Source organism: Falco biarmicus, chromosome 2, assembly GCF_023638135.1.
Source record: "Falco biarmicus isolate bFalBia1 chromosome 2, bFalBia1.pri, whole genome shotgun sequence".
Taxonomy (NCBI): Eukaryota; Metazoa; Chordata; class Aves; order Falconiformes; family Falconidae; genus Falco; species Falco biarmicus.
Window position 1 is genome coordinate 8,451,325 of NC_079289.1, and position 13,706 is coordinate 8,465,030.

General features: G+C 39.7%; 1 protein-coding gene across 22 annotated transcripts in view; it reads left to right on the forward strand.

Annotated features, from left to right (window-relative positions):
• DLG2 (discs large MAGUK scaffold protein 2) overlaps window positions 1–13,706 on the forward strand; it is a 1,040,391-nt gene that overhangs the window by 972,562 nt on the left and 54,123 nt on the right. For all 22 annotated transcript variants that reach the window (XM_056327218.1, XM_056327222.1, XM_056327223.1 and 19 more), the window contains one exon: window positions 11,646–11,822. In XM_056327218.1, coding sequence (XP_056183193.1) covers window positions 11,646–11,822 — 177 coding nt within the window. The remainder of the gene's footprint in view (window positions 1–11,645; window positions 11,823–13,706) is intronic.

Consider the following 13,706-nt stretch of genomic DNA (forward strand, 5'->3'; position numbering starts at 1 on the left):
TACGGATCATTTATAGCTTCCAAAGACATAAACTAGATTTTTGTCATTGCTGCCTCAGTCTTGTATTTCCTGCCCATAACATCTAACCTTAAGGTGTATCATGTTCAAGCTTCCAGCCTGACACAATTATTTGATTCAGGCTTAGGAAATGGTGGTGGTGTATAAGCTTTCAAAATGAGTTTTACATGCTGAAATATGCAGGTAACGTTTTAAAAATGAATTTCATAGAAAATATTTACTGATGAGCAATATTAGAAAAGCAACTGCACCCATAAATTATTTTCTACTACATACAATGTGTTATGGCACAAGTAAATCTCAATGCATAGCTTTAAGTACATGTAATTTGCTTGAAATTAGTCAGATTACTGAAATACAAAAGAAAAGCATTTTAGGAGCTTGACTCACAAGACTGCTGTTATTACTTTGCCTAAACTTAAGGACATGGTTTTTGACAGACATTTCCCATCTAAAATTAATTGCTAAGCAGAAGTAAGGGTTCATGGTAATTTTTTTTTTCTACAGGAGAGAGGAATGTCTTAAAATCAAGGTAAACTTAAGCCAGTATACATAGAAAAATTTCACGGCAGAGGGAGGGAGAACAACACAGCTGGTTTTCCTGGAAGATTTATTTTTAGGCTTTTTATTGCCATGAGAGTAATTTTAAATGAAGATATTAAAAGGAAAGGTGCCAGTTCTTTTGCTTAGTGTCCTTACTTAAATTAGAAATTACACACAGAACAAGGAAGTGTCATTATGGACATTACCATCAAAACTCTGAGTTTTTTCAATGCAAGCAGAAAAAAAAAAAAAAAAAAAAAAGGCTTATCCTAGGTCCTAGCACCATCCAAAAGCAAGGAATCAAAGTGCTTCTGTTGCCACACCAGACCTTCATCTTGTCAGCCTTGGAGCAGCTTAAGGCAAATTCTGTCAGTCTTAAAGCTGCTTAGGATAACGTTTTCAAAGTAACTCAGCAATTCAAAGTCTAATCTTCATTGAAAGTCAACAAAGCCTAGGCCCAGATGTGCTTAATTTACCTTTAAGAATGGGAAGCAGGAACTTCTGATGTTACCCTTAATGCTGCTTTTGAGCCCCTGCAAGCTAGGGCTCGCAGGGAAGGCGGGTGTGGATAATGCAATGGAGTGAATGATGAGCTGCAGGGAGCTCAGTGCAGCATGGGCTTAATTTTGTGTTTAAAGGAGAGAAGCTAAGAAATTCAGCATCATCCTCTTGCAACTTTGTTTAATAAATATTAAAATACATATTGCTCCTGTTAAATGTTTTGGGTAATAGTGGTTGATCTGCACTTTTTGCTTCAAAGTCTGTTTCCAACAAGACTTTCACGCATAGTAAAAACACCGAGTCTAACCATTAAGAAAAAGAAACAACCACAATGTTTTGACACTGATGAGGTGACACCTAAGACCATTGGTTTTATTTGCCCTTTCTGTTTTTTTCTGCATTTGTGTATTCTGGCATCTTATTTCTGAGCTTTTCTACATGAGAAGTGGATGCTAATGAAAACTGAGCTTTTGAGGTATTTATTTGACTCTAAACGATAGATGGAGGTTTATATAAAACATCATCTACTAGGAAAACATTCAACTCAATCACAGAATAAAACTTAGTGGGATAAACCTCTTTATGACAGGTAAGCATTGACAGGTAATAATTCAAGGAACCCACAGAACTGGTTGATCAATTAGTACATCTCTTCTCACAGCTGCTGCTTTTTCAGGCAAACTTTCCCTGTTAGTTCCATTATAGTTTATAAGATTTCAGCTGAGTTCAGCTCAGGCCTTTGGCACTGTTCCATACTTGCTGATTTCTAGAGTTCCACCTTGTAAATCTGAAACCTTTAGAGGTTTCATGTTTGGCCTCATGAACCAGAGGTTACGCAGAGTCACTTGACCTTTGTGACATAAAGATACAGCTTTAGACTTCGACAGCATTTCAATCTTTGCAAAATCACCCTTCTTTGAAAGCAACAAAGTCAAAACCAAACATTAATTGCATTGCTTCCAGTTAAGTTTGCTAAAACACAAATGGCTCTATCAGCAACCTCCCACTGATTGAGTAAACTCTTAATGAGCTCTTCAAGTTTTGGCCTAGAGACAAAAGGTTTTCATGATTTCTCAAACAGTTGCATCCAGCAGAGTTTATGGATTTAGTACGTTTCTCCATGTTAGGCAGGAGAATTAATTTCCATAATAATTTTCCATTGTTTTCCATGGTGTAGTTCCCGTATGTATGTGGCTCCTCAGTATTTCAGCAGAACCCAGTCAGCTGACACAATAATACTGGAAATCTTAACTTCTTCCTCTTTCATTGTCAAAGGACAACATATGAAGCCAAGCAGAAACCATTACTAAGAAAGAGCTGTTGCAAATATCTTGACTTTTTCCAAAATGCTCTCTCTCATCAAAGGCAGAGCAGCCAACGTTCTGTCTCGTTAATAGTTTCTCCTAGTCTTTGCCTGTCTACACTTTTTCAATAGCTGGAGAACAATTCTTTTTCAAAAGCAATTTCTAAAGGTTGAAATGTATAAACAGATTTATTATGATATGATCAAAAGAGCGCTTCCATGCTAGGAAAGTCTGCAGATTTACCCACCTCTTACCCTTCTTGCAACATAAGTAAGTAAGAATGTTCTGATTGACAACACTCCAGTTGATTTCAGGGCGAGGGGGGGAATATTCCATTTTACTGTCGCAATTGTCCGAATTTTGGCTGGTGGTGTCTTTTTCAGTACTAGAGCCATTCTGCTTAGTCCATTTCTTAATCATTCTTTTTGTTGACATTATGTTCAAATTACACAAATCATACATGCAGCTCATTTTTCCATAGGAAGGCTCTCTCTTACTTTAGTTCTCCACATCTAATATCCTTGTCCAAAAAAACCAAGGAAGCCATCATATATCTGGCTGGTAGTAATAATTATGTTATCAGTGGGGTTCCTTCATGTGCTGAAAATTTTCTTTTGATTATAACCCAGTGGAAGCACAATGAATTCTGTGGGCAGCCTAGCCGGAATATAATTTTAAAAGCTCCTAACAGATACGGGTCATGATTAGGATGAAGAGAAAGCAAATGCAAGCTACAGGGTAACTGAGACAGCTACCTTGCAGACCCTTGAAAGCTACTGTAATATTTAAAACTACAGTAAACCGATTACTTTAAACATATGTATAAATGCGGTGCCTTTTTACAGTGTATTCTGTATTAGAAGGAGGATACACCTGGGAGCAGGGAGGGAGAGGCGTGGCTACAGGCTGTGCTACACAGATTCACAATGTTCATTTTAAGTCTCATTGTCTTTGAAAGAAATGTTTTCTTTTATTTATTTTATCTTACTTATTTTCCAGGGGAGGGGGAAGAAGTCCCTAAATTAATATTCTCTGACTCAGCAAATTAGTTAATATTTTTTTGAAACTAAAAATGGCAGAATAGCTGTTTGGCTCCTGTGTCAAACTATGCAATTCACAGGTTGCAGTTTCAGGCGGCTTACCCAGTAGTCTGGCCCTGGTTTGACATGCAGGCACATTTCCTTTCTGGATATGGATAACCTTAAAGGTCACATCACAGGAATCTGTGATGAGATGCTGCAGCGATTCCTCAGACAGAAACCAGAGATGCAGTCAAGCAGCAGTTTAACTTAGTCTGCATGGGAAGGAAAACAAACAAACCCAAGAAGAACACAAATTTCACATTATTTTGATGCATAATGCACAGGCCAGGACAAGGTCAGTCAAAAATGACCTAATTTCTTTAAAAAAAAAAAAAAACAAAAAACCAAACAAACAAGAAACCAAAAAAAACTTAGAACAAACCTGGCTTAAGTTTTCCAGTTTGCTATGAAATTCAAATCTCACTCACAAGTCTGAGGTTTTATTGTGAAATCTCACACACAAATTCAGGAGTGCTGAAGAAGCACTCCAGAATCGAGATGCTACCACAGATCTTCTCTGGAGTTTCTCAAAATGCCTAAGGCCAAATCTAATTAGTGTTCTGACACAAGGCAGTCTCCCAGCTTCAAAGCAAACCTCAACGCTGCAAGTGTGGAATACACTGAGTACAATGCAAGTGTATTTAAAAGCTTCTGCATTTATCACAGATGATACTGCAGCCAGTTTTTCCCAGTCAATAAATTATGGAAAGAGTCCATGCACATGCTCACAGCTTGATACTGGGTTCAGGTGTTTGCAAGCAGAAGGGGAATTCAATTTGGCACTTTTATGCCCTGTGAGATGCTGAAGAAACAGAAAGTGGGTGTACCCTGAAATGAATTCCCCTTGCGCCAGCACAAAAGAAGACATGAAAGAGCTTCACTTTCTCAAGCAGCCTTTCGGTTCCTGCTGGAAGAGCTTAAAGTCAGGAAACCTGGGAGTAATATGAGTTCTGCCCATGTCCACAGCTGAAAGACTAAAGCTGCCAGTCCTTCCTCACCCTGGGCTGTGAGAGATTTTGCCATTATCGTAGGACCTCGTATGGTGTTTCATAGTAAGACCATGGAAGTGCAACATACTGATTTGATATTCTTCTGGAAAATGTTGATGTACATTTTTCAGTACAGAAGAACCCATCTTCTGCAGAGAACATAAAGTTCCCTTTGGGTGCTACAGACCCCAAAAAGCCCATCGACAATGTAAACATTGGTTCATAGGAGCCGACATTAAGAATCATGGTCGGATCTGCAAAATGAACAAAATATTCCCTAAGGACAAGTGGCAGTCCTCTTTCTTGATATAAACACCATAAAGAATATATCTCCCTCCCTTTAGTGATTTTTTTTCTGGAACTAATACTGCGGTCTCCAATCCTTTTTTCATTGAAATCCATGGCATAACTGTCTGCCAAATTCCCACTAGGAGCTAAATGATAAAGAATGGCTTGGACTGAATAGAGAAATTGCTGAATGAAGTAAAGAAATAATACGGTAGCAAACGGAAAAGGCTTGGATGCAAATGTGCCTTAAGGGCAGCTTCACTCCCTCAGGGTCTCCGTGAGCACTATCAGCTATGCTAAAACCCAAAGCTACACATGCCTGGGAGCATCTCCCAAGGCCCACCGCAACAGCCTGTATCCCATCCTTTATGTCCTCCTCTCCACCATAAAAGGGAGAAGCATCCAGGCTGCTGCTGGGAATGGTCCCTGACCTGTGCTAACTTCCAAAGGGAACATAGCAACCACATTGCAGTGCCCTGGCGTGGCTGAATTCAGTGGTGCCCAGCAACAGCACAAGGGGCAACAGGCACACGCTGAAGCATGAAAAGCTCCACCTGAATATGAGGAAAAGCTTCTTTACCTTGAGGGTGACAGAGCACTGGAATAGGCTGCCTAGAGAAGCTGGGGAATCTTCTCTGGAGACATCTAAAACCCACCTGGATGTGATTCTGCACATCCTGCTCCATGAGAACCTGCTTGAGCAGGGGGTTGGACTAGATGCTCTCCAGAGGTCCCTTCCAACCCCGACCATCCTGTGATTCTGTGATAACACAGATGCTGTTAACACTGTCCCTCTCACCCCAACTGCAGTGATTAAGTTGAGAGACTCAGCTTCATGAAGACTTGCAACATCATTAAGATAGGGAAAAAGGAAAGAAAGGAAAAAGCAATAAATTAAATTAAAGGCAAGGCAAGTTGTAAGTACAAAGCCAAACTTTCAGATCTTTCTTGTTGAAATCACATTGCTGTAGTATACTCCTAATAAAAGCTGTTCTTCAAAACAGTCCCCTCCAGCTCTTTCAGTGGAGGTGAAGATGTACAACAGGACCATCCCTAGCACAGGGGCTGTTCTGGCAGCCCCCAGTCGCAACAAACAGCATCTAAGAGCTTCCCACACCTCACAAGGACAGAGCAACTTTTTCATATGCTTTACACATAGGATTTACCTGTTCAGCTTCTCCAGATGTAAACAAGACCTGGAGAAGTCAAGTCTTTACTGACATGCCACTCTGTGAAAATTTAACCCTTTTAATAGCATCTCAATTGTATTGCAATGGCTGTTTCTATCACAGAGCTGCTGTGCTCTCTGTTGTAGCTATAGAAATTAATTACACTAGGGTTTCTTTCACTTTCTTCTAATGTTTTCTTCAAGCTCAGCCTGCAAGTGGGTAGAAATCCACCTATTATTGAGAGTGCAGAAAAGACAGCTATGAAACTTGGGGTCTGATTCTGACTATGATGCCAAATCACTGTCTAAAACCAGACGAATGCTTAAACCTCTGTGCACTGTATTTCCCCATCTGTGAAAAAAAGATAGGGCAGGGGGTAGGGGGTTAGATGTGGAGAAGAAGAAGAAGAAAGTATCTTTCCCTTATGATGATGCTATAAAACCTGATGTCTGAGAATCTTTGCTAAGGAAATTCTCAGAGGAAAGAGTAATATCCTTAAGTGGTGTAAATGCAGATATGCTGGCAGATTGCAGAAGAGTTAAGACTATTTACAGAAGCTGAAGATCTCTCTTGCTAAATGTTGTCATTTCATAATCAAGTGAATGGCAAAGAGCAGTCTGTAAATTTATGTACAAACTCCCATCTGTGCCACAAAAAGAAGAAAGTAATCTCAAAGATGCAAATAAGTCTGCCACACGGTACCTGAAGTGTAAGAAATTGAGATTACTGGTCATAGTGCAGGGATATGGGAGTTGAAGATTTGGGGGGTTTGCACTGAACATACAGGAGCATTCAGCAAAATATATTGCTGTGCTGTAAATTCATTAATATCCCTTGCCTTGTTAAGATCATGAAGACCACTAACTCACAAATGGCGTTTACAGCGTTAGCTGAGGAAGCTAGGTTTCTCTCTTAAATTCCCTTTTCTGCCACAGGCTTAGCAAGATCAATTAGTCTTTCTGTACCTTATTTTTCATTTTTAAAATGCTGGTAACAACATAGGCATGGTGGGTGCCAATAGGCTGCAATATATGGGATTGCACAATGAATTGATTTTCTATTTCCTTAAAGCTAATGTATTTTCTCCTGTCTAATGTTTGTTACCCTAGATGCAAGAATACATGTCATTAGAAATAGAAATTTACTGCACAATGCAACTTAGCTTTTGGACATACCTCAGATGTTGAAGTATGTATGCTAAGTGGAAGGAAAAAAAAGTCCCCATTTTAGTGGTCTTCACTTCCACGTAGATCCCTCACTGCATGTTTGGCAGTATCACAGCTTGGCAATGGCAGTATTTTCATTTCAAAAAATTTTTGAGGAATGCATTTTCATGCTGTTGTGAAATGCTTGTCTCACATTTTACGCTGATGTGGGCTCCTAAAAATTATTAAGAAGCACCCAAGTGCAAAAATAAAACCTGTTATGTTCTGTCCAAATTACTGCTGATATTAGCCTAGTGTAATGATCACTTCTGAAGCTTGGAATAATATCAGGGAAGCAAGGCTCACTTAATCTTAAATATTTGTGATATCCAGCTTGTTCTAAATTTTTGCAGCTCATGCTTCACTTCTCAGAGCAGTGGTTTTGATTTTCTACAAGCAGGAGGCTTTCACCAAGCAGAGAGCAGCAATACTTAGCACTTGAATAGCACTTTTCACTTTCAAAATACTGTACAGATATTAAACCGTTTTCCTCAAACTCATGGAAAAACTGGGAATTGAGAAAAAAAATTAAAGATGTTAATGGAAATCCCATGCATATAATTTCTGCCTGTGATAATCACACCCATTCCTTTTGCTATTTTTCTAATAAGGGAACTAAGATGGCCGAATCATGATTTCACCACATTTGTTTAACTAGTTTGCAGCAAGCTCTGTTCCCTATCTCAGTGTTTTATCCAAATCTGACAGTAATCACTGGGCTTGCTATATTTGTAACCTCAAAATGTGTTATCTATCCTATGTAACCCAGGGTCTTGTTTGTGAAATGCACTGTCTAGAAGATACCAAACAGGAATTTTTCTGGTGCTGGTGTGATCATGACATCGGTGACAGCTCTAAAATTAAAATTAAGTAATTTAAACTGATCTCCTTTGTTATTAAAAATTGACTATCCCAGTTCAAAGGTAGACTTAATCAGCTGACTGGAAAAAAGAGCCCTTACTGCCATAGAAAATGTTCTGTTCTGTATGATCCCACAAGAGCTGAACAGTGGATGCAAGCAGCCAACTGAGGATGTAAAACACTTGGAAGAAGCACTGCCTTTTAAGATGTGCTTTTATCAGTTGTGGAGAAAAAATGGAGCAGCTGTTAGTCTCCAAGCCTGTCAGATAAGTGCTATTAGAAAGCTGTAAGTTTATTGAGTTTATTATTCTTTAAAATTGCAGTAGAAGACACTAAAAATGAGTTACAGCTCAGTGCCTTGAAGAACTGCTTGAGCAACCCATGAATAAGCCAACTCAGCTATATGAAAAGGTATAGTCATGTTAGCCAGTTCAGAAAGCTCTTTAGCTCTGTTGAGGAGGCTCTGCCTCCGGTATCTGCACTACGTGTGCTTGTCTTCTCTAGCATCACCTCTAACGCGTCACCGAGAGAGGCACTGTGACGTGTCTTCATGGGTTAAATCCTCCAGCTGCTTTGAATAACACATCTTGGCTGTTTCTTTTAGACATTTCATTTTGGAAGAGTATTTGTCTGGGGGAGTTACAGCAGGCAGGTCCTGATCTAACTGGAAGGAAAATATGGTGCTCATCTCTCAGAGAGGGGTGATGGGTGTCTGTACCAGGGTGGGTCTCTTGCCGGTTGCTTATATCCTCTTCTCAACGAAATATTTCGCAAAGACGCTACTACATTTTAGCCTTTCCTCTGATATTCCCTATGGCATGGCAGAACCTAAGGCATTCAAATCGTACTTACAGCCTGAGAACTGAAAGGAGGAGGTGAGGATGAATGTGTCTACATGCATACAAGGGTGCCTAGAGTGAAGATCTCCATTTGTTTTATAGCTGTGCCAACTGCCACCTTGCAAAAGCATGTTTTACAGAGCCAGCAATGTTATCAAAGTTGCAAGATTAAACACAGCTATGCTATCAGCTTAAACCTCCTCTGAATCTGAAATATTTAGGAAAGAGCACTGAAGACAGCTCTCATCTCATTTTCATTTACTAATGGAGTAATCAACATCTGTAGAGCACGCAGTCACAAAATCTTTTGCTCAATGAAAAGTGTGCTCAAAAATTCTCTTGTCTGAGATCTATAATCCCATTTTAATTAGCATTGCACATGATTACTCCAATCAGAGTAAGTCAGCAGCAAACATTGCCATCTGCATTCATGGTTAACATCAGCTAGCATAATGGCAGTCAGTGATTTTAAGTTAATACGAGGGTGCAAATGTCTTTTCAAGGACAAAGAACATTGCTCTACTTTCTTTCTACTACTTAGCTTTTGAAACACACCCTTCATCTTAGAACTTGCCAAATATGGGGCATTTCCAGTTTGGCATGTGTTTTACAGCTGGGATGTGACAGTCTTGCATATTCTCTGCAACAGAAGATGCAGTCATTTGTTTTGAATAATTTCATTATGCATGGATGCAGGATTGTATTACATCTGCCCAGTCTTCAGCAGGGCTGCCAACCATGTGGTTAGAATTTCAAGGTGTTGATAGGCTTCTATGGCAAGGTATACAATTATTTAGTGAATTTTTAAGACAATGACTGTGCAATACAGTGGTAAAACTCAGACCACTGCATGCTGTTAAGGGCCATAGGGACAGGATGATAACGTTGCTTGCGTGTGCCCTGCTATTTCTCCAGAGATCAAGTGTCATTAATTGGTTAAGAAGAGGTGATGATGATACTTAGCTGCTTCTGGATTTCTGTGCTGCTTCATCACATGTGCTCACAGAAACCCTCATTTGAAAAAGCAGCAGACAACCTGCTACTGATAAGAATCTTTTATGAGTGAACATTTTTACTAAGATACAGCCAAGTTTTTATAGGAATTTCAAAGGTTACATGCAGTCCAAGAACATCTACCAGGAAAGACACAAGCATATCTGAGCTCATGAATTATGTAAAATTCAGCAGTCTTCATCCTCAGAGAAGGGAATTATTTGGGCTTTTCTGAAGATGTTAGTGCCTGACTAAACTTTTTAAGAGAAGACGTATTCCAAATACCATTATTTCCTCCTTCTGAACCAGAACTTTCACACAGGATGAGGGCTTATGAGAGCTTTTAAATTATTTTGGCTGCATAGTTACGACTTTGATAACCATTTTCTATTAACTTCTCATTATGAGAAGTAGCCTTGAGTATTTTAAATCTACCCATAAAGCTGCTGTAATCATTCTCTGCAATTACACTACAATACACAACAATTAATTATATCAAATCCTTCTCACAGAAGTGTTTACCAGGGAGGAGATTGCCATGGCTTTATTTCTGACAATAGAAGAGTAGGAATTATTATACACCTCTTGGGGTTTTACTGATCTAACATTTCTGAAGTCAGGGCTATAATGATATTATTTTCCCTATAGGAAATAAACATCAGTTCTTGACAGACATGATCTTTAAACAGTATTTTACATGGGGAAAATATTCCCATGTATTTTTTCCTGTAAGAAACCAAGATCTGGATGTTTAGCTAAATAACTCCAATGAGCAACCTGCACTCATGGACAGCCTTGCTGGGATTCATGTACAGGGTCTTCCCCTGAGAAACTGGAGGGTCCCTATCCTGCAGACTGCTGGTGCATGTGCCAGGACTGGACAAGGCTGAGAATTGGTATCACCGTAGCTTGGTAATACAGAGCTCAGGGCAGGCTGGAGACCTTTCCCAGGATCTAGATTGAATAGTTAGGCAGTAAGTTTATACTGAATTATGCCCAGCCACAGTTTGATAGCCAGGCACCTTAAAATCTTGGTTTGTGCTTATGGAGTCCCTAGATTTGTATATACAACCTATATTATTACATACGTCCTATACATAGGACTTCTTTGTGTAGGCATACCCAAGGTAGAGGTCTGCTTCAGACTGGTGGAAAACATCTTCAACACCAAAGGATATAGCTAGGTCTGCTTGATCAGGTGCTGCACTGCTGGATGTGGGCCATGAAAGCAGGGGTGCTGTGTGTACCCTGAGTGCATTTGGAGGGGTGTATGTCAGGCATGCTGCTCTGGTCAGGCCGTCTTTCAGTTTAGTTTCAGATTTCAGTAATCCAATGTGTTCAACCTAACACAGCTCCAGGACATGAACCAGAGCACTGTGAGCAGGAATAATGAAAGGATTCTCTCTGAAAGCTCAGTTCTGGTCTGAACTAGATGCTAAGAAGAGAGGTGCCTCCATTCACCTAAAGAACTGCATTACCCTGAGCATGGGTTGGGTCCCTTGTCCTTAGTCCTCCCAATGCACGTGTGTCTGCAGACCCGAGTGTGAGAACAAGACACCTCAACAGCCACAAACTGCTACTGGCAGCGTGGCAAGAGGGGCTTCTGGCTACCAGGTTTGTTGACTGGATACTCTGATTGTTCTTTATGAAGTCAAACAGTAATTACCATACTTTACTGTTCTGTTTCTCTTAAAAAAGAAGAGGATTCTCTAAAGATTAACTTCACAGTGGAAAGTTTTCCTCTGAGAAAGACCTTTCCCTTTGGAAAGGAGCAAGGGTTAGCTGCAACATCAAATACACTAAAATGTTCAGAAGTAAATCACCCACCTTCATATCTTAATTTCCTTTTACAGAGCCATGTTTGACTATGACAAGAGCAAAGACAGTGGCCTCCCGAGCCAAGGACTCAGTTTTAAGTATGGAGACATCCTTCACGTCATCAACGCCTCGGACGATGAATGGTGGCAGGCGAGGAGGGTCACTCTGGAGGGAGACAGTGAGGAGATGGGAGTTATACCCAGCAAAAGGAGGTGAGTGCTCATCCTTTCTACTTCCTTGGCCACGATATTAAAATATTTCATTTTATTCTGAAGACAGGGCTCATCAATCTACTGAAAAAATGGGGGCAGTAGAGGAAAATCCCATAGTTGTTATTGGAAGAGTTGGAAGATAGGATTTTTGCTGTGAGATTTAAAGACCTCAGGCTGTTTAACTGTACTGAAAAGAAACTCTGACGGTCACCCAATTATACTGTATTAGCAACTTCACAAAGAAGGGGTGGGGAGGGAGAGAGAGCACCGTCTACTAAAAAGCTTTGGCAGAAAAAGGAGTAACCAGAACGCGAGTTTGGGAATTAGCTCTGAATTTGAAGTAGCGCACATGTTTTAACGTCAGGGCGATTACCCATTGCATCAAACTGCTAAGGGATGTAATGAATGTCTTGACATTTTCAAATCAAGACTGTATGTCTTTCTTTTGAAAGTGTAATAGAATTAAACTTCTCAGCCTGTGTGATGTAAAAAAAAAAAAAAAATAAATTATGTAATGGTCCTCTGTGACTTCAAAATCTGTTAATTTAATCTCTGCCTCCTGGAAACTGATGGATAATAAATATCACAGAAAATTTTCATGTAATGTAAATGAAGGAATTTTTGTCCATTCTCCAAGCTAAATCTGAATTGTTGTTTAGCTGTGATGGATTCATGCTGACTGACGGAGAGAGAACTGACATCTGCATCTCTCTCATTGTTTATTTACTCTGTCTAGGTGCTTTGGTAAAATTGGCCACCAGTCTCTGATAGTATCCCTACTACCACACAAATCAGTATGACTTTCTGCTCTGTTGATAGTTGCTATAGAAAGGTCAAGAACTGAAAAGGTAGGAGGAAAATGAAATCTGTCAAACCACATTATATTTCTCCTTTGCAGCAATGCTCCCATACTGCATATAAACTCTCTATTCCTAGCTATTTCACTTTAGCATTAATATAAAAATTATCATGCCCTTTTTTTGTAGTGCAGAAGTGGGGCATCTGATGCTCTACAGAGCACCTGCTGCTGTTTCAAGAGAGTTGGTCCAGGTGTTAATAGAACTTACAGTAATCCTTGTTCTAAATCATGTAAAAGTAAACTGAAAGGCCATCAAATACCTTGTTGACATAAGCCCCACAAGGACCTTATTTTCTTTAATCACGACCGTGTTTGAATAGCAAGCACACCAGGATTTTCAGCAAAAAGCAATTTTGGAGTTGATTAATAGAAATAAAAACTACATTGTAACTTTTAAGATGGGGAAAATGTGCTCATTAAATAGATTTAGTCTCCAGATATTGAAAAAGGAACACTTGCCTGCTATTAACCGCTACAGTAAATACTGTTGTGATGACATGATTGGATCACACATGGGAAAAATGTCTGTTCGGCTGTTACTGAGGGAAGTATGCACACAAAGTTCACTGACAGTGTGATGCTTACTATGAAAAGCTACAAAAAGCTGCCATGCATAATAAAACAACTATAGGGGATAAAAGGGCAAAGCAAGGCAACTGATTAAGATGTATCTTCTGTAAGGCAGAGAGGACGTAAGTGCCTAAAGCTTATTGGGTTACCAGCACACTGATGTTTTCAAGGACAAAAGATAAAGGCTCTCTAATCAAGGTCAGACGTATGATACAGCCTAGGAAAAAGGTGTGGCTTAAAAAACACTGGGAGAAAAAAAGGGGGGGGAAATGAAAATAGATTGGTTAGATTCTAAAAATAAGAGTCTTGAATTTGAAAAGATGCTCTCCACTTGTCATCCCGATTCTTCAGTAGCGAATCTGAGAGGTCTGGAAAAATCAATGGCATCTGATTTTCTGTCTGCGTTAATGTAATGATGTGATACACCTGAGCTGGGCTGGGGGGAGGTTGCTAGT